The sequence below is a fragment of the Notechis scutatus genome, chromosome 1 (assembly GCF_049901735.1).
Source record: "Notechis scutatus isolate UNSWTSFEM ecotype Mainland chromosome 1, rNotScu1.2, whole genome shotgun sequence".
Lineage (NCBI taxonomy): Eukaryota > Metazoa > Chordata > Lepidosauria > Squamata > Elapidae > Notechis > Notechis scutatus.
In genome coordinates this window covers 335782289-335809143 of record NC_142009.1, presented here as the reverse complement: position 1 = coordinate 335809143, position 26855 = coordinate 335782289, and the positions used below count along the sequence as shown (strand labels likewise).

Genomic DNA, 26855 nt, shown 5'->3' with positions numbered 1-26855 from the left:
GTTATTGTTGTTATTGTTATTGTTATTGTTGTTATTTCTATCCAGAAACGCCTCGCTTCCCAAAGCATGTGCAGCACGAAGTTTCTCCTCTCCCCACGGCTTCACCCCCCACCTCTCGCCCGCTGCCGTCTCGTCTCTTTCCTCATTGGCTGGCGGTCCAGCCCTCCCCTTCGCTGATTGGCTCCGACGCGCTGCGATGGAACGGAAAATTCCCGGGCGAACGTTCTAACCACGCCCACCGAGAGCAGCTGCAATCTTACCTACCGTCGGTGACGCTTTTGCGGGTCGAGTTGGGAAGAGAACGTCGATTCACACGGGAGTCAAAGGGTAGGAGTAAGCTCCGCCGGGTCGGAAGCTTAGGTACAACGGGGAGGAAAAGCGCGGGAAGTGGAGCCCCCGGCTTCTAGGGAGACTTTTCCCCAATATTAAGGGGAAATCCAGAAGTTTTAATGCGGGGAAACTGGCGCGTGAGAAACGCGTGCGTGCAAGTTTCTATTGTGCTTTCTTGAAACTCGTACAGGGGTTGCTTCTTGCATGCCCAAACTCGATCAGACTATTTCCCGTACAGGGATCGCGTGGTTTCTTCTTCTGCGATTTTTTTTTATATATATAAAAACAGATTTTAAATGTTTAAAAAGTTTCTTTTTTCCCCCCCGAGTCGTCTTATTACAAGCCAAGAGGCCAAACAATGAAAATCCTTGTGCCCGTTTTGAGAGGGTGATTTTTTAAAAAAAAAGATTTTATTTTATTTTTAAAAAATCATCTTTATGCCAGTTCTTCAAGGTTGGAAGAACAAAACTGGCTTTTTAAAATAAAAGGTTTTTTGTTTTGTTTTTTGCAAAAGATCTCCTATTTGGTTAAAAAAAAACCAACAACCCTGAAGTGATGTCAACTTATTCCTTCCCCTATATGGGATCTTTCGGACTTTCCTTTAAAAGGAGAAGTTGGCTGAGGTCGAAGGAATCCAGCTGGTAATCGTGATTTTGTGTTGTTGGTTTTTTTTTAAATACTTAGGGGCAGTTTTGATACCTCTGTGTATTGTTTGTGCTGGATTGTTGTTGTGAGTTGGGCAATTTAGTATATTGTTTGTGTTAGATTGTTGTGAGTTGAGCAGTTTGGGTGTATTGTTTGTGTTGGATTGTTGTGAGTTAGGCAATTTAGTATATGGTTTGTGCTGGATGGTTGTTGTGAGTTACCCAGAGACACTTAGAGTAGATGGGTGTCATTCAAAATATTTGTTTCCTCCAGTTTCCCCCTGTCTTTCTCTCTCTCTTTCTAGCTTTCCCTCTCTCACACATACACTGACACACACACACATCCTGAATACGTGCAGGCACACACATAAGAGTTAGCCCTCGACTTTTGGCCACGATTCTGCCCAAAATTTCTGTTGTGAAGTGAGTTTTGCCCCCAATTTTACGGCCTTTCCTGCCTTCGTTGTGAAGCGAAACATTGCCATTGATAAGCGAGTAACCTGGTTGTTAAGTGAATCTGGCTTCCCCATTGAATTTGCTTGCCAGAAGGTTGCAGAAGGGGGAAACCTGGGCCATTGCAGACCTCATAAATATGAATCAGTTGCTAAACATCTGAATTTTGATCATGGGACCAAGGGAGGGCTGCGACGGTCGTAAGTGTGAAAAATGGCCCTACGTCACTTTTTTTTTTTTTCAGTGCCATTGTAACTTTGAACAGTTAATAAATGAATGGTTGTAAGTCTCTACATGCTTCTAGATTATTATTATTATTATTATTATTATTATTATTATTATTATTATTATTATTATTATTATTATTATTATTATTATTATTATTTTATCTTTAGTAAGATTCACAGTCTTTGGGGCTGGTTAGTAGCTCAATAGCTCGAGTCCTAACCAAGGACCTAGGAACTGTTCAGGTAGTGTCGGAGGATATACGCTGTTCCAAGTAGGGTGGTTTTTTGTAGAATCGGTATTCAAGTCTGATAAATTCAGGATTTCCAAATAGCGAGGCAGCCCTTTAGGTATGGCTCCAAGGGCTCCAATTACAATTGGGATAACACACCATTTCTTTTTCCAAAGTCGCTCAACTTCAATTTGTAAGTCCCGATACTTTGTGATTTTTTTCTTGCTGCGTGTCTACAACTCATGCATCACCAAGTATTGCAATGTCAATGACCACTATTATTATTATTGTTGTTGTTATTATTATTATTATTATTATTGTTGTTGTTGTTGTTGTTATTATTATTACCGTGTTTCTCATATAATAAGGCTGGGTCTTATTTTTTTTTGAGCCCCGAAAAAATGGCTAGGCCGTCTTTTGGGGGTGACTTAATTCCCCCCTTGCATTTTAGGGTGGGCGGCGACGGCTTGGATGTTGACCTCGGCATTGGTGGGGCACTTCGTATCGGGGTCAACGCAGGCAGCACCATATCCAGGTGTGCAACAAAAGTACTTCCTAACGGCAAGCCCCCCACCATTCCCCCATTTTGCATGTTTTAATATAGGCCTTAATTTGGGGGGAGGGGCTTAATTTCATTTCATGCCTATAAAACATGCTGGGACTTCCTATTGGGGAGGCCGTATTGTTGGAGAAACAGGGTATTATTATTATTATTTTATTGCTATTACTACTAGTAGTAGTACTACTATTACTATTCCCTCCAGAATTTAACAGTTCTTTTCTTTAGATACTAACAAGAAAGATATAGGCTAGGTGTGATTTTAATAAGTTTTTATTACTTTAAAAAGTAGAAATCACTATTAGAGCTTCCTTCTTCCTTCTAAAACCTTTGGGTGACAACTGTCGATCAGAATAAAGCTGGAAGGCACCTTGGAGGTCATCTAGTCCAGCCCCCTCCCTCAAGCAGGAGACCCTATACCATTCCAGACAACTGGCTCTCCAGTCTCTTCTTAAAAACCTCCAGTGCTGGAGCACCAGCAACTTCTGGTGGCAAGCAGTTCCACTGGTTAATGGTCCTCCCTATTGGGAAGTTTCTCCTTAATTCCAGGTTGCTTCTCTTCCTGGTTAGTTTCCATCCATTGCTTCTCATCCTGCCCTCGTGTACCTTATTTTCGTCCCCAAAAACTAAGCCCGACCCCATAGTTTTCGTGGCAAAGCACGAGTATCGAGCTAGTAGTGCTAACATGTCTCCCCCAGTCCTTCTTTTCTCTAGACTTAGCCAAACCCAAATCCTGCAACCCTTCTTCATAATATGTTTTAGTCTCCAGGCCTTTAATCATCTTAGTTGCTCTTCTCTGCACTCTGTCTCAGCATCTTTTTTGTGACATGGGGACTAGATTGTTGGCTGATAAAACAGAGGATTTGGAGCGTGTTGGAGTTCATGACTCCTGACCCTATTGATTTTTGAGAAGTGAAAGGATATTTTAATGTAGTCGTCGACTTAACCACCACAATTGAGAGTAGGATATTCATTGCTGGGCGAGAGTGGCTGTTAAGTGAGCCATTCGTGATTTGATGGCCTTTATTTCCCATGGGTGGTTAAGCGAGAGACAGGGTAGCCGTTCAATGGATTGTATGGTCGTTGAGTGAAGCGGGTTTCTCCCTGTTGACTTGGCTTGGCGGAAGCCGGATGGGAAGGCCACAAATGTGATTGCGTAACACACACACACACACACACACACACACACACAAAGATGCTGCAGCCATCATGAATACGTGCTGGTTGCCAAGCATAAGTGATAATTGCGATAAGTGCGATTCAGCGCCATTGTGTCACTTCAATCTAACAGATAATCAGAGTTGGAAGGGACCTTGTAGGTCATCTAGTCCAACCCCCGCCCAAGCGGGAGACCCTACACCATTTCTGACAGAAGGCAGTCTAGTCTCTTCTTGAAAGTCTCAAGTGAGGGCGCTCCCACAACTTCTGTAAGGAAGTTGGCACCCACCCCTCTCCTAGAAAAGTGAAATATCCTAGGAAATATTAAAAAGGCAGAATATTTCCTCTAAAAAGAATAGAAACTCCGAAGCAGAAACTCACCTCAGAAGCAGAAACCCGCCCCCCACATTTGTTAATGGGTGGGCCATTAAGGCATGGGCCAGAATAGTTTACATAACAAAGATCTCCAGGTAAAGCTATAGCAATTGCCAAAAGCCCCTTTCAGTGCATCATCATGCAGCCAGGCTCAACCAAGCCTGGAACTCAGGACAGCCTACAGAGTTTCCCCTGCATGGCCCCATGGGAGTCTGACAACCAATCAGAATACAAGCTCCAATTCAAATCCCAATAAAGGTTATAAAACCCAGGCACTCTCAGCATATCAGTCCTTTCTTGATCTCTTCCTTCACCTTGAAGCATGTGATCATCCTTCCTTTTCACTCTGGAGCTCCAGGCCATGTGGTCCTCCTGTCCACCATTAAACCTTCCAAACAGCCTCCAAGTTTCCAGTGTCTTTTTCCCCATTTGGAACTGAACCCAGAAGGATATTTTCTTCCAACACTTCCAAAGGCAACTTCTGTTTCATGGATTGATTGTTCTCCCTGTCAGAAAATGTCTCCTTATTTCTAGGTTGAATCTCCCCTTGTTCAGTTTCCATCCATTATTCCTTGTCTGGCCTTCAGGGGCTTTGGAGAATAGCTTGACCCCTTCCTCCTCTCTGTGGCAGCCCCTCAAATATTGGAAGGCTGCTGTCCTGTCTCCCCTGGTCCTTCTCTTCCCTAGACTAGCCAGGCCCAGTTCCTGTAACCATTCTTCATATGTTCTAGTCCTCAGTCCCCTAATCATCCTGGTTGCTCTGCACTTTTTCTAGAGTCTCAACATCTTTTTTTATAGTGTGGTGACCAAAACTGGATGAAGTACTCTAGGAGTGGTCTTACTAAGGCTTTATAGAGTGGTATTAGTCCCTCCCTTGATCTCGATTGTGTCCCTCTGTTAATGCAACTTAGGATTGCATTGGCTTTTTTGGCTGCTGCTGCACACAGCTGGCTCCTATTTAGCTGGTTGTCCACTAAGACTCCAAGATCCCTCTCATAGTTCCCGTTATTGAGCCTGGTTTCACCCTGTCTATATGTGTACTTTTGGTTTTTCTTGCCTAAGTGTAGGACAGTAGAAAGTAAAGTCTTACAATTAGTTCTTACAAAAAGCTACGAAACTATGTGGTCAACCCATTGAACAGAAGTTGCCTTCGGAAGTTGTGGGAGCATCATCACTTGAGACTTTCAAGAAGAGATTGGACTGCCATCGGTCAGAAATGGTGTCGGGTCTCCCGCTTGGGCGGGGGGGTTGGACTAGATGTCCTATAAGGTCCCTTCCAACTTTGTTATTCTGTTAATATTGTGTTAATAACGTTTTCTTAGCTTCGTCTTTGGGGATAAAGATGTTTCTCCTTGTTAAATTTGGTGGGAATATCCTTGATTGGCTTGAAACATTTAATGCTGAAAGAGAAACATTATTTGCTGAACTCTGGCTCCTGGCCAAATTAAAAGGATCTTGGCTAGTCTGTCAGCCCAGAACTATAACAGCATAAAATTGATCTGCCTTGCCCTTCTCACAATGTTGGTTTCTGCTTTCCAGTGCCTGGAACTGATTAAAACAACAACAACCTAGTTTCCCTTCCACTGTCAACCAGTGGGAAACCACCTTTGCCTATGAAATGGGCCTACAAGGCCATAAGTTTCCACAGATAGGTAGGTGGAGGTTGGGCTAGAAGACCTCCAGAGCCCCTTTCGATTCTGTTATTCTGCTCCTTCAAGTGACCTGTGCGAATTCAGCGTTTTGTTTGGTTCCTTATTTAATGCAGACTACAGAATAACAAGAGTTATTCTTGAAGGGATCTAGGAGGTCTTCTAGTCCAACCCCCCACCCCCAAGCAGGAGACCCTATACCATTCAGTCAATCAGAATAGAGCTGGAAGGGGCCTTGGAGATCATCTAATCCAACCCCTGCTCCAGGAGGAGATTCTGTATCATTCCAGTCAAGGCGCTGTCCAGTCTCTTCTTAAAATACTCCCACAACTTCTGAAGGCAAATTCTTCCACTGATCAATTGCTCTAACTGTCCGGAAATTTCTCCTAAATTCCAGGTTGCTTCTTTCTTCTCTCCTGGGTTAGTTTTCATCCGTTGCTTCTCGTCCTGCCTTGTAGGGCTTTTTGGAGAATAGCTTGACTCCCTCTTCTTTGTGGCAGCCCCTCAGATATTGGAAGACTGCTATCATGTCCCCCTTGGTCCTTCTTTTCATTCAAACTAGACCAGGGTCCCCAAACTTGGCAACTTTAAGACTTGCTGGCTGGAGAATTCTGGGAGTTGAAGTCACAAGTCTTAAAGTTGCCAAGTTTGGGGACCCCTGAACTAGACAAACCCAAATTCCTGCAAACTGTTCTTTATATGTTTTAGCCTCCAGTCCCCTTAATCCTCTTTGTTGCTCTTCTCGGCACTCTTTCCAGAGTCTCAACATCGTTTTTACACCGTGGCGACCAAAACCGAATGCAGAATTCCAAGTGTGGCCTTACCAAGGCCTTATAAAGCGGTATCAACACTTCATGGGATGTTGATTCTATCTCTCTGTTGATGCAGCCTAGAACTGCGTTGGCTTTTTTGGCAGCTGCAGTACACAGCTGGCTCCTATTGAAGTGATGGTCCAAGGTCCCTCTTGCAGTTACTGTTATTCAGCCATGTCCTACTTATTGGTGCAGGAATTCTGTGTAGGTCCGCGTCACGGAGTGAGCTCCCGTTCCTTGTCCCAGCTTCTGCCAACCTTAGCAGTTCGAAAGCACGTAAAAAAAAAATGCAGGTAGAAAAACAGGGACCCCTTTGGTGGGAAGGTAGCGGCGTTCCGTGCGCCTTCGGTGTTTAGTCATGCCGGCCACATGACCACGGAGACGTCTTTGGACGGTGCTGGCTCTTTGGCTTTGCTAACGGAAATGAGTAGCGCCCCCTAGAGCCAGAAACAACTAGCACGGATGTGTGAGGGGAAGCTGTACCTTACCACTTCAAGGAGATCTGATCAGCCGTTCATTGGTTGGCCTAGCACTATTTCCGAAGAATGATATTATACAATGGAAGTCCTCGGCTGATAGCTATAACTGAGCCTGGAACTGTGATCATAAGTTGTTTGTGGGTCGTACGTCAACCTGTACCTTATATCGGATTGGCATTTTGCGTAATAATCTATGTATATTGCGGCTTTGGAAGCCATATTGAGACCACATGCTCCCACGCTGCCACCTTTTGAGCCTGGGAAAGTGGAAGGGGGAGTGTGTGTAGTTAGACATAATTACATTCTTTTTGTCATGCCCCTTGTTGGAACCTGATTCCGACGGGGAGGTTGAACTGCTGACAGGGAGTGGGAGTGTGGCTCCAGTGGCTGTGGAGGAAACTGGGGAAGGGCACAGTCTGGCAGGGCATTCAGAGGAAGACCTAGGCCCACCCCCTCTTCATCCTAGGGCACACAGGGAGGAATGGAGACGGGAGCAACGTGGGTTACAGGGGAGGAAAAGGCCCTGATCCCCTTCATTAGCTGCAGCTGGGAAAACAGGTTTTTAAAAGGGCGTTTGCACACAGCACCTTGCTAGAAGCAAAGCGTGCATTATCTTTATTTGTCAAGTCTTATCTGGGTTCTGGTGTCCTCTCAACTCTATGTGTTTCGTCATCTTTTGGAAGTTGCAATTCCTTATCCTGCCCTGTCTTGTTAATTGCTGCAGCGTGGTTTTGGTTGGTTTTTATTTATAATTTATATGTACTTTGGGTTCAGACAGAATATCTTCCCTTTAAAAACTGTTCTTGGGAGAGTTTTTTTTTTCCTCCAGCCGAGGATAACTGGACGTTGGGGGCCAAATTGGAGGAATTCAAGGGACTTTCCCTACTTTTATGACTTTGTCGCTTTTGTGCCACACCCTCGGTCATCACACCTTTTCTTATTAAAGGCCATGTTATTTTGTGCATAAACTAGAGGAAGTCTTAACTTGGGGCGGATGGTGATTGGGGCACGTGATGTGATGATGGGTGCAGGGTGGGGGATGAATTTGTAATTTTTTTACTTATTGCAAAGAAGCCCGGAACTTTCAGATTTGGGATTCCCCAGTTGTGCCAGTTTACTACACCCAAAATAAAAGGAACTTTTGAGAAGGTGTCTGTCTCGGAGTTATTGGTTGGAGTGGAAGTTTGCTGACATCTGTTTTACAAAGCTGAAAGGCAAGATTTACAAAACCATCCCTTTCTTTCTTTTTATTCCTTCCAGTTGAAAACACGAACGATTGGGGGTGGTGCCTATTTGCCTAAATCAGGGGTACGAGGCCCGTTGCACCCCTATTGTTGTCATCGTCACCAAATAAGGAGATAATTCTGCCGCAGTCTCGTATGAACATACTGTACCCGGGGATTATATTTCTGTGTGAGTCGTCAGCAGGGTGACATTCCTGGCACAAGCATGAAAGAACGCTCACCATTCCCAATTTAAGGTCCTTTATGTGCCCTTGGCAAGCAGCCCAGTGGGGCAGAAGTTAATTTTCGGAGCGTATTTGCGTGGCAACGTTAAGGCTGCCTTATTCCTTTACTCTGTTCTCTTCCTTTCTCCCCGGCGGTTGGGAGTTCAAGATTATGCTGTACAAAAAAATGCGACTTGCTAGCCAGAGGAGACCTTGAGGGCCAACCTATCTGACTTTTAGCCTTTCCTGATGTCATTTCTATTTTTTAGCTACATCACGAGGACTAGAAACATCATAAGGACTATACACAAATACCAGAGTTTTTTTAAAAAAAAAAAAAAACCCAGGAAAAATAGTTAAGTAAGTTTTGGCCCATTTTATGACGTTTCTTGCCATAATATTTTCATTGAAACTTTTGAAATGGGTATTTTCTTTTCTTTTCTTTTCTTTTCTTTCTTTCTTTTCTTTTCTTTCTTTCTTTCTTTCTTTCTTTCTTTCTTTCTTTCTTTCTTTCTTTCTTTCTTTCTTTCTTTCTTTCTTTCCTTCCTTCCTTCCTTCCTTCCTTCCTTCCTTCCTTCCTTCCTTCCTTCCTTCCTTCCACTTCTTCTCCTCCTCCCCTCTCTTCTCCTTTTCCACCCTCTTCTTCTCCTTCTTCCTCTCCTCCTTCTCCTCCCCACCTTTAGATTATTGCTGTCCTTTATCTTTGTAGATTTCACTGATAACAATTTAAAAACCAGTAAGAAATAAAATACGATAGCATCCCTTCAGCTACCTGCCCATCCCATAATTTTAAAACCCTCTTTAAAAACAGGCGGCATGTTCCAACTGCCCTCTCTTCTGTTTTTCAGCGTCACCCATGTCGTCTGAAGCAAAAATGGGGACTCACCTGGTTCTTGATGGCCAACCTTTGGAGCAACAGGTAAGTTTTCTAGGCCTGGATTCCCCACCCCCCCTTATTTTTAAACCCTGATTGATTTTAACCTGGATTTGCGGAATAAGCCTTTGTCAGTTCAGTTACGGCGATGGTGTGGAAACCACAGCAGTTGTATTCACCTCACATCCTAGAGCAGGGGTCTCCAACTTTGGCAGCTTTAAGACGTGTGGACTTCAACTCCCAGAGTTCTTGGCAACCTTAATGCCAACTAGCCAACTCCAAATCATTCAATTCTGAGACAAACAATTCCTCAAAGTTCCATTTTATTAGAGTTGTCCTATTGGCACGTCTGGGAAAACTCGAATCTGAGAGTTCTGGGTTTTTCCCTTCCCAAAAGAGAAATCAAAGGTCCACCCCCTGCACCCATCAGTCCATCACAGGGCCCAATCAAATCTTCACCCCAACTGGAGACATCCTTCCAGTCACTCCCTTCCAGGTGCAGGGCAACATGTCCTTGACTCTGAGAAAGAATGTTGTTGTGTCTAATCTTCCACCTCTCTATGAAATACCCCCTCCCAAATTACCAGGCATTTGAATGTGGCAGCCTCAAAGCTTCCAAGTACAAAATGGCTTCCGAGGCTGACATTTATGACTTGTGGACTTCAACTCCCAGAGTTCTTGGCCACTTTAGGACTTGTAGACTTCAACTCCCAGAGTTCTTGGCCACTTTAGGACTTGTGGATTTCAACTCCCAGAGTTCTTGGCCACTAAGACTTGTGGACTTCAACTCCCAGAGTTCTTGGCCACTAAGACTTGTGGACTTCAACTCCCAGAGCTCTTGGCCACTAAGACTTGTGGACTTCAACTCCCAGAGTTCTTGGCCACTTTAGGACTTGTGGACTTCAACTCCCAGAGTTCTTGGCCACTTTAGGACTTGTGGACTTCAACTCCCAGAGTTCTTGGCCACTTTAGGACTTGTGGACTTCAACTCCCAGAGTTCTTGGCCACTAAGACTTGTGGACTTCAACTCCCAGAGTTCTTGGCCACTTTAGGACTTGTGGACTTCAACTCCCAGAGTTCTTGGCCACTTAGACTTGTGGACTTCAACTCCCAGAGTTCTTGGCCACTAAGACTTGTGGACTTCAACTCCCAGAGTTCTTGGCCACTTTAGGACTTGTGGACTTCAACTCCCAGAGTTCTTGGCCACTAAGACTTGTGGACTTCAACTCCCAGAATTCTTGGCCACTTTAGGACTTGTGGACTTCAACTCCCAGAGTTCTTTGCCACTAAGACTTGTGGACTTCAACTCCCAGAATTCTTGGCCACTTTAGGACTTGTGCAAAGCTGCCTGAGGAACTCTGGGAGTTGAAGTCCACAAGTCTTAAAAGTTGCCACCATTGGAGACCCCTGCCCTAGACAACCCAACCGGCCATTCGATAACTTGGGGTCCAATTGGGAAGTTTTGAGGTCTGTTGGTAACTGGTCAAGCCTCCATCCAACCCTCCAAGTCAAGGCTGCCGGGATCAATAGCCGATTTATGTCGAATTCATCAGGAATTCTTTCCCTGCAGAACGTGATCGATCGGGTGGCCAACCTTCCCTTGGTGAGCTCCACCTGCCACCTGGTGGTCTCGGCCTACACCTCCACCAAGGAGACGAGCCCCTACTTGAAGTCCGTCTGCAATGTGGCCGAGAAAGGGGTGAAAACCCTCACCGCGGCTGCCCTGTTTGGTGCCCAACCTCTGGTAACAAGGCTGGAGCCTCAGCGTGAGTAAAGAAGGCCAGAGCAATGTTTTGGGTGGAGTTGGCTAGAGTAGATGGGCTCCAAAGCTGGGCCCTGAAACGGACAGCCCTGTTGTAGGGAGGAGGGTGAAGCTGTGGAGCCCTACGTTGACCAACGGGATGGATTAGATGACCTTTAAGGGTCCTTCCATATTTTTCTCCCCCTTCGGATTCTATGGTCGGGCTGCTTCACGAGATGATAGACCTCTTTTGTTGGAGCTTGGTTGGGCTAGTCTGATCTTTCGGAAACTTTTAAGATGCGTGGACTTCCCTACCCAGAATTCCCCAGCCGATGTGGACTTCCATCTCCTAGAATTCCCTAGTCACAACATACTGCCTGAGGAATTCTGGGAGTGGAAGTCCACATGTCTCAAACTAGCCAAGATGAGAACTGGATGACCTCTGGTATCTCCTAACCCTTCTGCCTAGAATGAAGGATGTCTTAATCTTAAAACCGGCCATGCATCCTTGATGAACTATTAATACAAGTCTGATGCCCGGGCATTGTTCAAGCAATCCTGTGGACTAGCACCTTGAAACAAATTTTTGCAGTTGTGGTGGCGATGAAAAAAAAACAAAAAACCTCTAGGGATCCCAGCGGAGCCGCTGTATTGCTGGCCTCTTTGTATTTTTTTTTTTGAAGTGTTGCCAAATAGTTTAGGAGATTTGCAAAGAAAGGTCCATTCCTGAGAAAACTTCGGCAAGTTTAAGCTGTGTGAACTTCAACTCCCAGAATTCCCCCAACAGGATCCTGGCTGTGGAATTCTGGGAGTTGAAATCCATAAATGCTGGCTGTGGAATTCTGGGAGTTGAAATCCATCCATGCTGGTTGAGGAATTCTGGGAATTGAAATCTTCAGATGCTGGCGGTGAATTCTGGGAGTTGAAGTCCCCAGATTCTGGCTGGGGAATTCTGGGAGTTGAAGTCCCCAGGTGCTGGCTGGGGAATTCTGGGAGTTGAAGTCCCCAGATGCTGGCTGGGGAATTCTGGGAGTTGAAGTCCACACAATCTGAAAATGGTCAAGATTTAGAAACCCTTCTTAGATCAGTAAAGGGGGATTGTGTGAACCCAGCTGAGCTGTGCTTCTGTCTCTCTTCCCAGTTGCAACAGCCAGTGTATATGCATGCAGAGGATTGGATAAACTGGAAGAGAAGCTACCGATCTTACAGCAGCCGTCTGACAAGGTCAGTGGCCCTTTGCCGCAGGCATTCAGATTTCATGATGTTGTTGTGGCCCGCCAGCGGCCAGCAGAGTTGGCGGCAGAATCAAGACAGTGAGGAGGTTGGGGAGGGACATGGGGCCAGTCCTGGAGTCTGGGGAAGGATCTGACGAGGGTTCTGCGTCGGAGACAGAGATGGGGCCAGGGTCGTCTGACAGTTATCAGCTGCCTTTGGAGTCAGATATCAGTGGGGCAGAAGAACAGCTGGAAAAGCCCTGATTTCGGTGACCTGGAACAACCAGGATTTTCCCTGTTACCAGAGAGACACCCCACCTTCTGGAGTACTGTGAAGCCATTACCATGGCAACTCCGCAACGCTGTACAGCAGAAGCCATTTTAAGGCAGTACGGTAGAAGCCATTTGAAGGCAAAAACAGGCTGTATCTTAAGAATGCACACCCCAAGGGGTATTAGGGGTGTCTTATCCCCACAGTATTTGTTTCCAGAGAGTAAGTAATCTGTGTACCAAGTTTGGTTGAAATTGCTCGAGGAATTCCAGAGTTATGCTGGAGCATACACACACTCATCCTTTAGATAGATAGATAGGTAGGTAGATAGATAGATAGATAGATAGATAGATAGATAGATAGATAGATTATTATTATTTTGCAAGCCATGAGGTTAAACAGTTGCTTCGCCGAATTGCAAGCTGTTGCAATGAATATTCGAGGAAAGCATTGAATTATAACGAGAATCCACCTTTCCTGGAAGTTAGCCTGAAATGAAATATTGCGATATTTTAAAGGCCTGTTTCCACATTGGCAGCCGTGACAGGAAAACTTTGAACCCGCCCTGTATGAGCTTGCAAATCTAGAGATCTAATTCACAGTGGGTGAGGAACTTCAGCAGAAACCCAAAACTGTAGGCTAAGAAGATGGAAAAAAAATTTTTTTAGAGAAGATGGATTGATTTTGGGGACCATTAAGTCAACACTGATGCTTAGCAGTCGTTCTGACCTAGGCTTTCCAAAAATCACGAAGCAGACTCTCCTCGTCCTGACAAAACCCCTTTTATTTAGGCTATAATGTGAATTCCTCTCATTCACTTTCCATCACAGTCCCGGCAAACAGAGATTTTTACCACTGCAGACCTTTATCAGGCTTGGAGAGTTGCCAGACCAGTAGTTTCCAAACGCCACGCTGTAGCAGAAAACACTTGCCAAGGAGTCAGGAACAAATCTTCCCCCTAATCAAATGAATTAATTGTCTCCTGGAAACACCACTCCCCGCTTTCGCTCCTCTTTATTCCCTATAGGGAATAATTAATTGCTCTAACTGTCAGGAAATTTCTCCTTAGTTCTAAGTTGTTTCTTTTCTTGATTAGTTTCCATCCATCACTTTTTGTCCTGCCTTCACGTGCTTTGGAGAATAGCTTGACTCCCTCTTCTTTGGGGCAGCCCCTGAGATATTGGAAGACGGCTATCATGTCTCCCCTTGGTCCTTCTTTTCATCAAACTAGCCATACCCATTTCCAGCCACCGTTCTTCCTATGTTTCAGCCTCCAGTCCCCTAATCCTCTTTGTTGCTCTTCTCTGCACTCTTTCTTAGAATCTCAACATCTGTTTTTATGTGGTGGGGGCCAAAACTGGATGCAGTACTCTAGGTGTGGCCTTACCAGGGCCTTATAAAGCGGTATCAACACCTCCCATGATCTTGATTCTTTCCCTCTGTTTATGCAGCCTAGAACTGTGTTGGCTTTTTTTGGCAGCTGCCACACCTGGCTGGCCTCCCACCTTTAAGTGATTGTCCATTCGGACTTCCGAAATCCCTCTCACAGTTCCCTCTCCCTTCTTAGGTGGTCGCAGACACCAAGGAGTTGTTGTCCAACAAAGTCACCGGAGCCCGAGATGCCATTTCCAGCTCCGTCAATGGGGCGAAGGAAGCCGTGTCCAGTGGCGTGAGCGGGATGGTGGACGTGGCCAAGGGAGCTGTCCAGGGCAGCGTGGAGATGACCTGCTCCATCGTGGCAGGGGGTGTGAACAGCGTTATGGGCTCCAGAGTGGGCGAGATGATCACCGCTGGTGTGGATACTATGCTGGGCAAGTCCGAAGAATTGGTGGATTATTACCTCCCCATGACGGATCGAGAGCTCGGTGGGTGCTAATTGTCAGGACTCCAGCAGTTACCCCCATTTAAATCATGAGTCTCGAGCCAAACTTCTAAAACTTCGAAAGGATTTATTGGGAGTTAACATGTCCGGCACTGCCTGGGTATAGCTGATTCTGAGACACATAATTCATTATCACCCTTGACCCTGGTTTTCCCCAATCCCCTGGGTATATCGTAATTCATATCCTCCAATGGGACACCTCCATAGCCCAGAGTCATCAATCATGCTCTCCAGTTAGAATTTTGCACAGCAGAAACCTCAGTCGCCTAGCTACTACCTTTGAAAACATTTACGGAATGCACTTTCAGTTTGCAAGCTGCTGCATTGCTCCCCCCTCCCTTTCTGTTGGCAATTCTAAAAGACCACAGAAATATTTTATGAGGTGACACTAATTTCTACTTAAGCAGCTTTCCTTAATCCAGATGTTGTCAGGTTGTCCTCAACTTATGTCCACAACTGAGGCCCAAAATTTTGGTTTGTTAAGCGAGAGAAGTGAGGTTTTGCCTCATTTTGCGATCTTTGTTGCCTAATTGATCAGTGGTAAGTCGAGGACTTCTTTTTATATATATATAAAAATTTTATTTTTACAAGCATTCCATCTTTTCTTTATACAGTGTGTCGTCAGCCTCTGCTGACATCGTCAGAGTATTAAGCTACCATTACAGAGATCTTTGCCTTTATATATCATTAATGATATATAAAATAATCATTAATGATATATAAAGGCAAAGATCTCTTTAATGGTATCTTAATACTCTGACGATGTCAGCAGAGGCCGACAAAAGCTTAGTAAGTACGAAAACTTCCGGTTTGTCGGCTTCGCGAGCGGCAGGGATTTGCGAAGCTGCGCGATCCCTGCCGCGCTAGCCGCTTCTGGGGCTCCGACCCAGACGGGTACGAGCTAGGCTGCCCTGCAGGGGCAGCTGAAGGTAGGGGGATCCGGAGAGGGGTTTGGGGGTGTTGCAGACCCCCTCCCCGGCCGGTAGAACCCCCTTTTCCCAGGACGGTGCAGCGGCGGTCCGTAATGGCCGCCACAAAGAAGCTGGCAGCCGGGTAAGAATGCGCAGGAGGAAGTGGAGAAAGTGCTTGAAAGGAGAAAGTTTTTCTTGGCTCCTAGGACTCTAAGACATATTTAATAAAATTCCTGAAAAGTATGACTTTCTGAATAATACCTGCCAGAAGAGGGAAAAAGCGGCTGTTTGATGGTGCTGAAAGGATAGCTTTCCCTCTTTTCCTACGGAATAAATAACTGGATATTAAGAAACCTATTTTTTTTAGGTGAAAATTGGTTTTAAGCGATGAGTGGGAAGAGAGAGGATTAAAAAGAAAATATTTGTATGCTAAGACTTTGTTGGAGCAGATGCCTTAAGGATTTGAAGACTAGAATATATTGTAATAAGATTTTAAACAGAATTGGACTTTCTTTCTCTTTGATTGATATTACCCCAGAAGGAGAAAGTGAGAACTCTGCCTTGGTTTGGACTGACGGATAACTTTGGGACTGCTTTATTTTTTTTATTTTCTTTTGAATATTCTGGTTGTTGTAAGAAGAAAGAAGGGGAAAAGAAAAGAAAAGATTTATAATGGCTTTTTCTGTTGAGGAACTGAGAAAAGAATATGAGCAAGCAAAAAAAAATGGTAAAGATGGTGTGGAAGAAGCTTTCCTTTTTTTAGAAATGGCGCTTACTAACTATCAACAAACATTACAACAGATGAAGACAGCAGAGGAACAAGAAAGAAAGGAAGGAGCCATTTTTAATGAATCTCAGAATTTGATCAAGAAAGAAGAAAGAGAGAAAAGAAGAAAACTAAAGGACTTAAGATCTAAAAAAACATTTAAGAAAGGGAAAAATAAGGTGCAAAACCAATATGATGATAGTAAACAAAAGGGAAAAGAAATACGACAGAGAAGGGAAGCCGGTAAGGCAGAGGTTAGAAGAAGGGGGGGTAGAAAGGTTTGTTGGGAGAAGAAAGAAAGGGAAAAGGTGGAGAAAAGCTACAATGTTTTGAAATTAAATGGAAAAAAGAAATTTTTTATGGATAATGGATAAAGTATAATTTTTTTTAAAAAAAAAGATTTTGCAAGGTACATAAGATGAGATGGTAGTATTGTAATGGTTAAAGAGTTGTTAAGAGATTAAAACGTTAAAATGTTTAAAAATGATTGGCTTTAAAATTTAATAATAGGGGAGGTTTAGAATACTGTTTTAATTAAAGAGTTTAATAAGATTATGGTATTGATGTTATTATAAAATTTTTATTATAGTATCTTTTTTTAATATTTGGATTTATTGTATAATTATGTACTTAATTATTTTGGATGTATTAGTTAGATAGAATGTACCAAGCAAAATCGGATTGGGTATTGGATATTATTTTAAAGACTAATTTGACTAACTTAGGGGGGAGATAGAAAGGCATCATACTCTGATTAATGATTTCAGGAGAAACTTATTTTTTTCTTTTTTATAAGGAATGAGACAAAGGGATGATAAAAAAATGGACAAAAGATACAAATATAATGATTCAAACTAAGATGATTAATTAAGATAGAATTAAGAAGGGTGAAATATGTGGAGAAGTTAATATAGAAGGCTTAGAATGGTAAATAAAATAAGTAATGATATGTAAGATGAGCATGAATATAATTGAAGTCCATGAAGAGAGAGACACCTGGGTCCAAGTTACTTTCCAAAAAGATTTTTTTTATGTTTTGTGTGTTGTGTGTATATGTTTTTTGGGGGGGAGAATTAGTAAAAACTTATAGAAATATAGAATGAGAATGATGGTAACTAAGTCAGAAAGAAATAGATGAAATAATAATAATAATATTGAATAAGAGTAAAGAGAAGTAAAGAGAAATTGAATAAGAGGTTTTGGTATGTTATATGGAAATGGTTTAAAACAGAATCATAATTTATCTGACTTGTTAAATTTACAATGAAAAAAGGTTTAAACATGTAATGAATAATGATAATTTGTGTGTTTTAAAAATTAATAAAACTTGTTTAAAAAAAAAAAAAAAAAAGCTTAGTAAGTACATTAAATGTAATTTTAAGTTCCGGAGATCGCAGAATGTCTGTTTCTTTTCAAGTATACCTGGAACTTGTATTTTTAGAATAGTTTGTAATTGTATGTATGTATGTATGTATGTATGTATGTATGTATACACACACATATCTTCTATGTTCATATGTTTAATTTCTAATTTCCGTTTTTCTTTTCCAACCATTGATAAAATGATTCCCAGAGCATACAATATTCAGTTCATTCTTTTCCTTTAATTGCCAGTGTTAACCTATTCATTTCTGCACATTCTAATATTTCCCTAATCACATTCTCTTCTATCAGAATCTCTTCCCTTTTCCAGTTTTGAGCGAATACTACCCTGTTTCTCCAACAATACGGCCTCCCCCAATAGGAAGTCCCAGCATATTTTATAGGCATGAAGTGAAATTAAGCCCCTCCCCCCAAATTAAGGCCTATATTAAAACATGCGAAATGGGGGGGGGAATGGTGGGGGGGCTTGCCGTTAAGAAGTACTTTTGTTGCACACCCGGATATGGTGCTGCCTGCGTTGACCCCGATACGAAGTGCCCCACCAACACCGAGGTCAACATCCAAGCCGTCACCGCCCGCCCGAAGATGCAAGGGGGGGGAATTAAGTCACCCCCGAAAAGACGGCCTAGCCATTTTTTCGGGGCTCAAAAAAAAATAAGACCCGGCCTTATTATATGAGAAACACGGTATTCTAGCTGCAGTTAATACATGAATAATTAAGTATGTCTTGTCTTTGCTTTAACTTTCAGGTATCACCCCTAACAAAAAATATTTCAGGTTTTAGATCTATATGTTGTTTTATCATCTTTTCCAACCCCCGTGCGTATATTTTTGTCCAGTATCTCTTAGCTTCAGTACATGGCCACCACATGTGGTAATATGTTCCAGGTGTCTGGTGGCATTTCCAACATTTATCTGATTTACGTTTAAACATTTTTGCCAGTCAGTCGAGCAGCAGCAGCCAAAAAAGCCAATGCAATCCTAAGTTGCATTAACAGAGGGATACAATCGAGATCAAGCGAGGTATTAATACCACTATAAAGCCTTAGTAAGACCACACCTAGAGTCCTGCATCCAGTTTTGGTCACTACACTATTAAAAAAAAAAATGTTGACGCTTTAGAAAAAGTGCACAGAAGAGCAACCAGGATGATGAGGGGACTGGAGACTAAAACATACAATGAACAGTTGCATGGCTAGTCTCGTGAAGAGAAGGACCAGGGGAGACAGGATAGCAGTCTTCCAATATTTGAGGGGTTGCCACAGAGAGGAGGAAGGGGTCAAGTTATTTTCTAAAGCACCTGAAGGCCAGACAAGGAATAATGGATGGAAACTGATCCAGGAGAGATTCAACCTGGAAATAAGGAGGAATTTCCTGATAGTGAGAATAATCCACCCATGGAACAGAAGTTGCCCTCAGAAGTTGTGGGAGCTTCATCCCTGTGGGCTTTCAAGAAGAGATTGGACTCCCATCTGTCAGAAATGGTGTAGGGTCTCCTGCTTGGGCAGTGGGTTGGACTAGATGACCTACAAGGTCCCTTCCAACCCTGATTATCCGTTATCTGACTTCTTGTACTTCTACTTTGAACCTCCAAGCTCTTGACATGTTGTCTGGGTTTTTTTCTTCTCCCAGCTGAACTGGCTACGTCTTTGGAGGGCTTCGAAATCGGCACGGTGCAGCAGCAGAAGGAGCCAAAAAGCTATTTTGTGCGTCTGGGGTCCTTGTCCGGCAAACTCCGCCAGCGTGTCTTCCCGCATTTCCTGGCTAAGTTGAAAGACGCCAAGGAGAGCACCCAAGATGCCCTGGGCCAGCTCCACCATACCTTAGTGCTGGTAAGGGCCTTCTTCGAACAGCTTTTCTCCAGAGGTTGTGGGTGATTCATCACTGGAGGTTTTTAAGAAGAAACTGGGCAGCCATTTGTCTGGAATTGTATTAAGATCTCCTGCTTGAGTAGGGGGCTGGACTAGATGATCCTCCAAGGTCCCTTCCGACTCTGTTATTCTGTTATTCTATAATCTCAGATCAATTAACCAGTGGAACAGCTTCCCTCCAGAATTTGTGAGTGCTGCATCACTGGAGGTTTTTAAAAAGAGACTTGATAGACATTTGTCTGAAATACTATAGGGTCTCCTGCTTAACTAAGGGGTTGGACTAGGTGCCCGCTGTGGTGACCCAGGGTGGGATACAAAATAAACACAATCACAGGTGAAGCCCCTTTTATTCCTTCACTTTGCTTCCAAGCTCCAAATATCCTTGACTGGAGACAAAAAAAACTCCCACACAAGCAGTTACAAGAAGGAGGAAATGCCATTTAAATGATAAAGAGTAAAAAAAACACAACCCAAACCAGGCAAGATAAGGGCTTGAAGACGTCCACAGATATCAGAACACACACTGGGAAGGACGCCAAACTCAGAGAAGAACAATAAACTAGAGATATTTCCACGCTTTGTTTCCAGCACTGGCTTGCATGCATGTCCGTCCTCTTATCCAGTTGTCACAGCTGCAGCCCATGAAGAGGATCAAGGCCCTCTCCTGCCCAGTAGACCACGTCTCTCCGTTATCCTCTCCTCCCTGCATGCCCTAGGATGGAGAAGGGATGAGCCTGGGTCCTCCTCTGACTGCTCAGCCGGCCTCTTCCCTTCCCCAGCCTCCTCCACAACCTCCGGAGCCACACTTCCACTCCCTGTCGGCTGTTCCTCCTCTTCCTCGGAGTCAGTCTCCACCAGGGGCATCACACTCGCCAAGCTCCCTTCTGACTCTGTTATTCTATAATATCAGACAAATTAATCAGTGGAAAAGCTTGCCTTCAGAAGTTGTGGGTGCTCCATCCATCACTGGAGGTTTGTAAGAAGAGACCGGACAGCCCTTTGTCTCAAATGGTATGGGGTGTCCTGCTTAAACAGGGTTGGACTAGAAGACCTCCAAGGTCCCTTCCAACTCTATTCTGCCTGAATGTTTACGTCTTTTCGGTGCACGTGCTTCTTAGCAGACAAAATGCTTGCTTAACTCCCATTGGCTGGACTTGCAGTGATGTCAGAGAAGCAGGTAAAATAGTCCGACCTACGACCCCAATTTGCATCGCCAAGCAAAGCGGTTGGTAAGTGATTCGCGCCCAATTTTACGACATGCGAGGACTTCCAACTCCCAGAAATCCCCAGCTGAGCTGGGCTGGGGAATCCTGGGAGTTGAAGTCCATGCATCTTAAAGCTGCCGACTTTAAACAATGAAGGCTAGGATGTGTCAACGCCCATTGGGTCAGGATTTTGCGCTGTGCAGGTACAGCTATGCATGCTGGAAGACAGGAGATTTTTGGTAAAAAAAAATAACCTTTTGGGGCAACTTCTCCCATCTCTCTGCTTTTTGCCCTTTGTTAGATTCAACATGTCAGACATGGGGTGGACCAGACGCTGGAGAATGGCCAAGAGAAGCTCCATCAGATGTGGCTGGTCTGGAGCCAGAGGCATCCCCGGAACTGCAGGCCACTGGATTCCTCAGCACAGACAGAGGTAGCTTTGCCGTTTTTTCCTGACCTGCTTGGGTCCAGATTCAATCCTTTTATTTTTTATTATTTTATTTTTATTCCTTTATTTTATTTATTTTACTTTTTATTATTTTCCTTTATTTGATTTGTTTTATTATTTTATTTATTTTATATTTATTACTTTTATTTTTCATTTTGTTTTGTTTTGTTTATTAGTTTATTAGTTTATTTTATTTTATATTTATTACTTTTATTTTATTTTTCATTTTGTTTTGTTTTATTTATTAGTTTATTTTATTTTATTTTTTATTTGTTTTATTTTTTTATTTTATTAGTTTATTATGATTTATTTTACTTTATTTGTTTTGTTAATTTATTTCATTTATTTTAGTTTAGCTTTTATTTTGTTTTATTATTTTATTTTTTGTTTTGTTTTATTTTTTATTTTTATCTTTTAGTTTATTATTTATTTTTGTTTTTATTCATTTATTTTATTGTTTATTATTTTCTTTTCTTTTATTTGTTTATTATTTTATTTTTTATCTTGTTTGCTTTATTATTTTATGATTTATTTTGTTTGTTTTATTATTTTATTCTTATTTTTGTTTTTTCTTATTTATTTTACTTTAGTTTGTTTTGTTTTATGAATTTATTATTTTATTTGTTTTAGTTTAGTTTTTAGTTTTACTACTTTATTTGATTAGTTTGTTTTGTTTTATTATTTTATTTTATCTTTTAGTTTATTATTGATTTTATTTGGTTTGATTTGATTTATGGCCACAGCTGGAATCAGGATTTCAGTCACTAAGTGAATCAATCACTAATTGATTCCAGGACACTGAAACCGTCATAAATATGAATTTATGAAAGGAAAGGGAAAGGAGCAGGGAAAAGGGGACGTGGGATATAAGGTATCTGGGTTCCGGCAGTTATCCCCATTTAAATCATGAGTCTCGAGCCAAACTTCCAAAACTTCAAAAGGATTTATTGGGAGTTAACATGTCCGGCACTGCCTGGGTGTAGCTGACTCTGAGACACGTCATTCACTGTTACCCTTGACCCTGGTTTTCCCCCACCCGCTGGGTGTATCGTAATTCATATCCTCCAATGGGACACCTCCATAGCCCAGAGTCATCAGTCATGCTCTCCAATTAGAATTTTGCCCTGCAGAAATTTCAGTCACCTAGTTACAATCTCTGAAAACATTTATGAAATGCAGTTTCGGTTTCTAAAGCTGCCGCACTGCTCCCCCCTCCCTTTCTGTTGGCAACTCTAAAAGACCATAGAAATATTTTCTGAGTTGACACAAGGGAAAAGAAAGGAGAGGAGAGGAGAGGAGAGGAGAGAGAGAGAGAGAGAGAGAGAGAGAAAGAGAGAGAGAGAGAAAGAGAAAGAAAGAAAGAAAGAAAGAAAGAAAGAAAGACTTCTGACTCTCCTTAGCACAATACAAGATAAACACACTCGACTTTTTTGCTTTACTATATAACTACTATTTGTTCGACAACGACAAATCTTTCTGCTCAACAAAACCAAAGTTTCATTAGTTTTTTTCATCACAAGCACAAAATCCAGAAGGGATATCCCAATGAAAATATATTTTCCTCTTTGAATAAAACTATTCAATCGATTTAACTATCCCTGCTTTTTTATCTTCCTGGCTGTGGAAATAACAGTAGTATGTCTTCCTCTTTGCCCCTAATAATAACCTTTGCGAACTGTCACAATTTTATTAACAAGGTTATGGGGCATTGCAAACCAGAACAACTAGACAAGACAACAAGGACAGGTTGTCCCCATGTGCCATCCCTAAAAAACAAATTCCCACAACACTGTCAAACTATTTACTAAGACCATATTACTGTTTTCTTCTCATCTTTCCCATGCCCTATTATCCTTTTGTACTTATGACTATAACCTTGTTGCTTGTATCTTTATGATTTATATTGTTTTATTTACGTTTCCTAGTATGGTTTATGTTGATTGCTTATTTAGTATCCTATGACTATAACCAAGTGTGGTCTCTTAGGATTCATGATGAATGTACTGTATTTATGAGGACTCTGATCACGGTTCATCACTTATATGTACACTGAGAGCTTATCCACTGAAGACAAATTCCTTGTGTGTCCAGTCACACTTGGCCAATAAGGAATTGAATTCTATTCTATTCTATTCTACTCTACTCTACTCTACTCTACTCTACTCTATCTCCTTATCTTCTTTTCACTATAATCTTGTGGCTTGTATCTTTATTGTTTATATTGTGTTATTTACTTCCGGGTATGTTTTCGATTGCTTACTTAGTATCCTATAACTATCACTAAGTGTGGTATCTTATGATTCATGATGAATGTATTTTATGATTGTAATCAGAGTTTATTTATATCTTTTATGTACACTGAGAGCTTATGCACTGAAGACAAATTCCTTGTGTGTCCAGTCACACTTGGCCAATAAAGAATTCTATTCTATTCTACTCTACTCTACTCTACTCTACTCTACTCTACTCTACTCTACTCTATCTCCTTATCTTCTTTTCACTATAATCTTGTGGCTTGTATCTTTATTGTTTATATTGTGTTATTTACTTCCGGGTATGTTTTCGATTGCTTACTTAGTATCCTATAACTATCACTAAGTGTGGTATCTTATGATTCATGATGAATGTATTTTATGATTGTAATCAGAGTTTATTTATATCTTTTATGTACACTGAGAGCTTATGCACTGAAGACAAATTCCTTGTGTGTCTGCCAATTTCTGTTTCTATTCTCTACTCTACTCTACTCTACTCTATTCTCCTTCTCCTTTCTTTTCTCCTTTCTATTTCCATTACTATTTTCCTCTTTCAATTCTCTTCTCTTTCTCCTTCTCCTCCTTTCTCTTCTCTTGTCTTATTTCTGTTTCTATTCTCCTTTATTCTATTTATTCTATTCTCCTCTTTCTCCTTCCTCTCCTCTTTCTATTTCTATTCTCTCCTCTTTCTCTGCTCTCCTCTTTCTATTTCTATTCTCCTCTTTCTATTCCATCCCATTCCATATTTTCTATCCTATCCTATCCTATCCTATTCTATTATTATTTCTATTCTATTCTGTTATTATTTCTATTCTATTCCATTCTATTCCTTATTCATTCTATTCTATTCTATCCTATTCTATTATTATTTCTATCCTATCCTATTATTTCTATTCTATTCTACATTCCAATATTCTATTCCGTTCTTATTTCTATTCTATTCTTTCAAATCCTTTGGCCTTATTGAGAGGAGGGGGAAACCTCTCCTTTTTTCCTTTCCTTTTTTTCCACCCTTTTTTTAAAGGGCTAAACTTTCTAGGGCATCTTTTCCTCTGATTTCCTAAGCACTTTTTTTGGGTGCTGTTTTCTAGGTCGAGTCCCGGGCGATGGCCATGTTTCGTGGACTGACTCAACAACTGCAGCTTTCCTATCTGACCTTCGTGTCTCAGCTCCGGGGCCTGCCCACCGGCCTCCAAGACAAAGCCAAGCTGATCTGGCACATGATGGAGGACCTCAACGGATCCTTCTTGGCCGCCGGTTCCTTGCAGGAGGTGTCCCCCAGCACCTTGGCTCAGAGCTGTCAACGGATCGTCAAAGCCCGGGGTTCGGTGGACGAGATCGTGGACTACGTGGTGCAGAACGTCCCCCTGCCTTGGGTGGTGGGTCCGTTCGCCCCCAGCTTGGTGGAACTGCCTTACACCTCTAGCATGGAGGGCAACGAGGAAGGAGAAGATCCCCCACGACGCAGACTTTCTGCAAAAAAAGAGCAGAAGGAAAACTCTTAATTTAGAGAGCTGAAGGAGGCGAGGTTCAAAAACGGCTCCCGCAAACCAGGGGTGGGATGCAAATATTTTTAACTACCGTTTCTGTGGGCGTGGCTAGGTGGTTGTAGCCGTGTGACTGGGTGGGCGTGGCTTCTTTTTTGTAACACCCACCTATCCCCCTGCACTCCTTTTTTTTTGACCTCCCGGGCCTCAGGGAAGCAGCTCTTGGGCAGCCATTTTTGAGTGCAGTGGGGGTGCCTCAAGGTGGGAGGGTCTAGGTGGTTGTGGCCATCTTGACTGGGTGGGCGTGGCCTTTTTGTTTTTTGTTTTTTTGTTTTTTGGCAGCACACACACACACTCCCGGGCGCCCATCAGCCGGTACTTCAAGATGTTCATATCCCCAAGATACAAACCAACAAACATTGATGTATGCAAGTCATTTATTTATGTACAAGTAATGCACATCCCCTCCGGCGACGCCGGCTTGAATTCCAATCTCGCTGGGAGCGTTTGCCTTCCCGTGGCTGAGGCGCTCTTTATAGCATAACCCCACCCATCTAATCGCCAGCTACCTCCTGTACGCCGCCCTATTCTAATTACCCATGTATTCGACGTTTCCTAATACGGCTAATTAGTGACTTAGGCTGTACTCCCATGCCATAGCTTCGAACGCTTTGCACCCTCCTTATCGCCGATCCCCTCTACTTCCCTGAACACCCTGTAAACATAAATCCCTCCCTCCCCGCCCTATAGCGGAGCGCTCCAGCCATGTCATATGGGAATTCCCACTCAGCCTCCCCCTTCCAGGTAGCAGTGCGAAGAATCCCCGTTCCACATCCACTTCGTCACCGGTGGGAGGGAATCCCCGATTAGCATCTTTTATTCTTGTATTACTAGTCGAATATGGGGCCCTACAGCCCCTTTTTGCCTCCTGGGACTCAGGGAAGCCTCCTGGGGGAAGCAGTAAGACAGTGAGGGGAATGTCGGAACAGCTGATCATTAGAACAGCTGATCATCAGAAGAAGAAGAAAAAAGAAAAGAAATAACTGGTTCAGCCAAACCAGTACCTGTTTTTTTTTTTTATTATTGGTTCGCCCAAACAGTAGCATTTTTTACTACCAGTTTGAGTGAACCGGTGCGAACCGGTAGAATCCCACTCACTTGCCGCAAACACTTAGAACTGCCTTGCCGAATGGCTGACAAACTAAAAAAATATATAGAATTTTATCAGGAATGTGGACTTTTCAGACAGATTGCCTTATCTGCTCTCCGTTGTGCCTTTAGAAGAGAGTTTCTCCACCTCGGTCCCTTTCAGATACAGGTAGTCCTCGCCGTTCAACCATAATGGAGTCCTGAATGCACGTTGCTAAGTGAGAAATTTGTTCAGTGTTTTTACGATTTTTCTTGGCCATATTTGTTTGTTGAATCAGTGTGGTGGTTAAATTAGTAACACAGACGTTCAGTGAATCCGGCTTCCCCGTTGAGTTTGCTTGTTGGAAGGTCGCAAAAGAGGATCACCCCCACCCCGGGGACACTGCAATGGTCATAAGTATGAAACAGTTGCCAAGTGTCTGAATTTTGATCACGTGGCCATGGGGATGCTGCCACAGTCGTAAGGGTGAAAAACGGTCATAAGACACATTTTTCTGGTACTGTTGGAACAGTCGCTTAAATGAACTGTTGTAAGTCAAGGACTACCTGTAGGTGGATTTCAACTCCCAGAATTCCCCAGCCAGCGGGGAATTCTGGGAGTTGAAGGTCTGCCCATCTGACAGAGACTGAGGTTTAAGAAACGCCACAAGTTTAGCTTACCGTGTCAGTGGGAAGATCCAAATAACCATGAATATTTGTTTCATAAAAGAGCTGTGGGTTCAAATCATGCCGGAATGGCCAGCCATCTTAGTTTTTTTCAATATAGAGTAGAATCTCTGGTAACTAATGCTTCTGACCGAGACCAAATCGGGTTCCCACCAAAAAATTCACGATTTTTATTGTTTTTTGAGGCCAATTTCTCCTTCCGTGCCATTTTTTCTTTTTTGTAGGTGCCAAATTTCCAAAATTAGGTTCGGGTTGCGACCAAAGTTAAGGAAAAAATTATGGTCATGACGAGAAGTTCTACTGTACCCTCTCCTGTAGACACCCCTACAGAACCACCCTATTGAATCAAATAAACGGGTTTTCTTGCAA

The 26855-nt window shown here is 42.8% G+C and overlaps 1 protein-coding gene and 1 pseudogene across 2 annotated transcripts in view; both read left to right on the top strand.

The window, feature by feature from the left end:
- The window catches only part of LOC148133555 (phospholipase A2 inhibitor beta pseudogene), a 237474-nt pseudogene that overhangs the window by 31273 nt on the left and 179346 nt on the right, over window positions 1–26855 (top strand). The gene's annotated exons all lie outside the window — the stretch shown is intronic.
- Window positions 238–26855, top strand: LOC113427680 (perilipin-3-like). The gene is made up of 8 exons (XM_087951790.1): window positions 238–327; window positions 9212–9282; window positions 10808–11003; window positions 12120–12202; window positions 14031–14328; window positions 19038–19237; window positions 20783–20914; window positions 24276–26855. Exons 2-8 carry the CDS (start codon window positions 9220–9222, stop codon window positions 24687–24689), a joined length of 1386 nt encoding a protein of 461 aa, XP_087807916.1. The 5' UTR covers window positions 238–327; window positions 9212–9219; the 3' UTR covers window positions 24690–26855.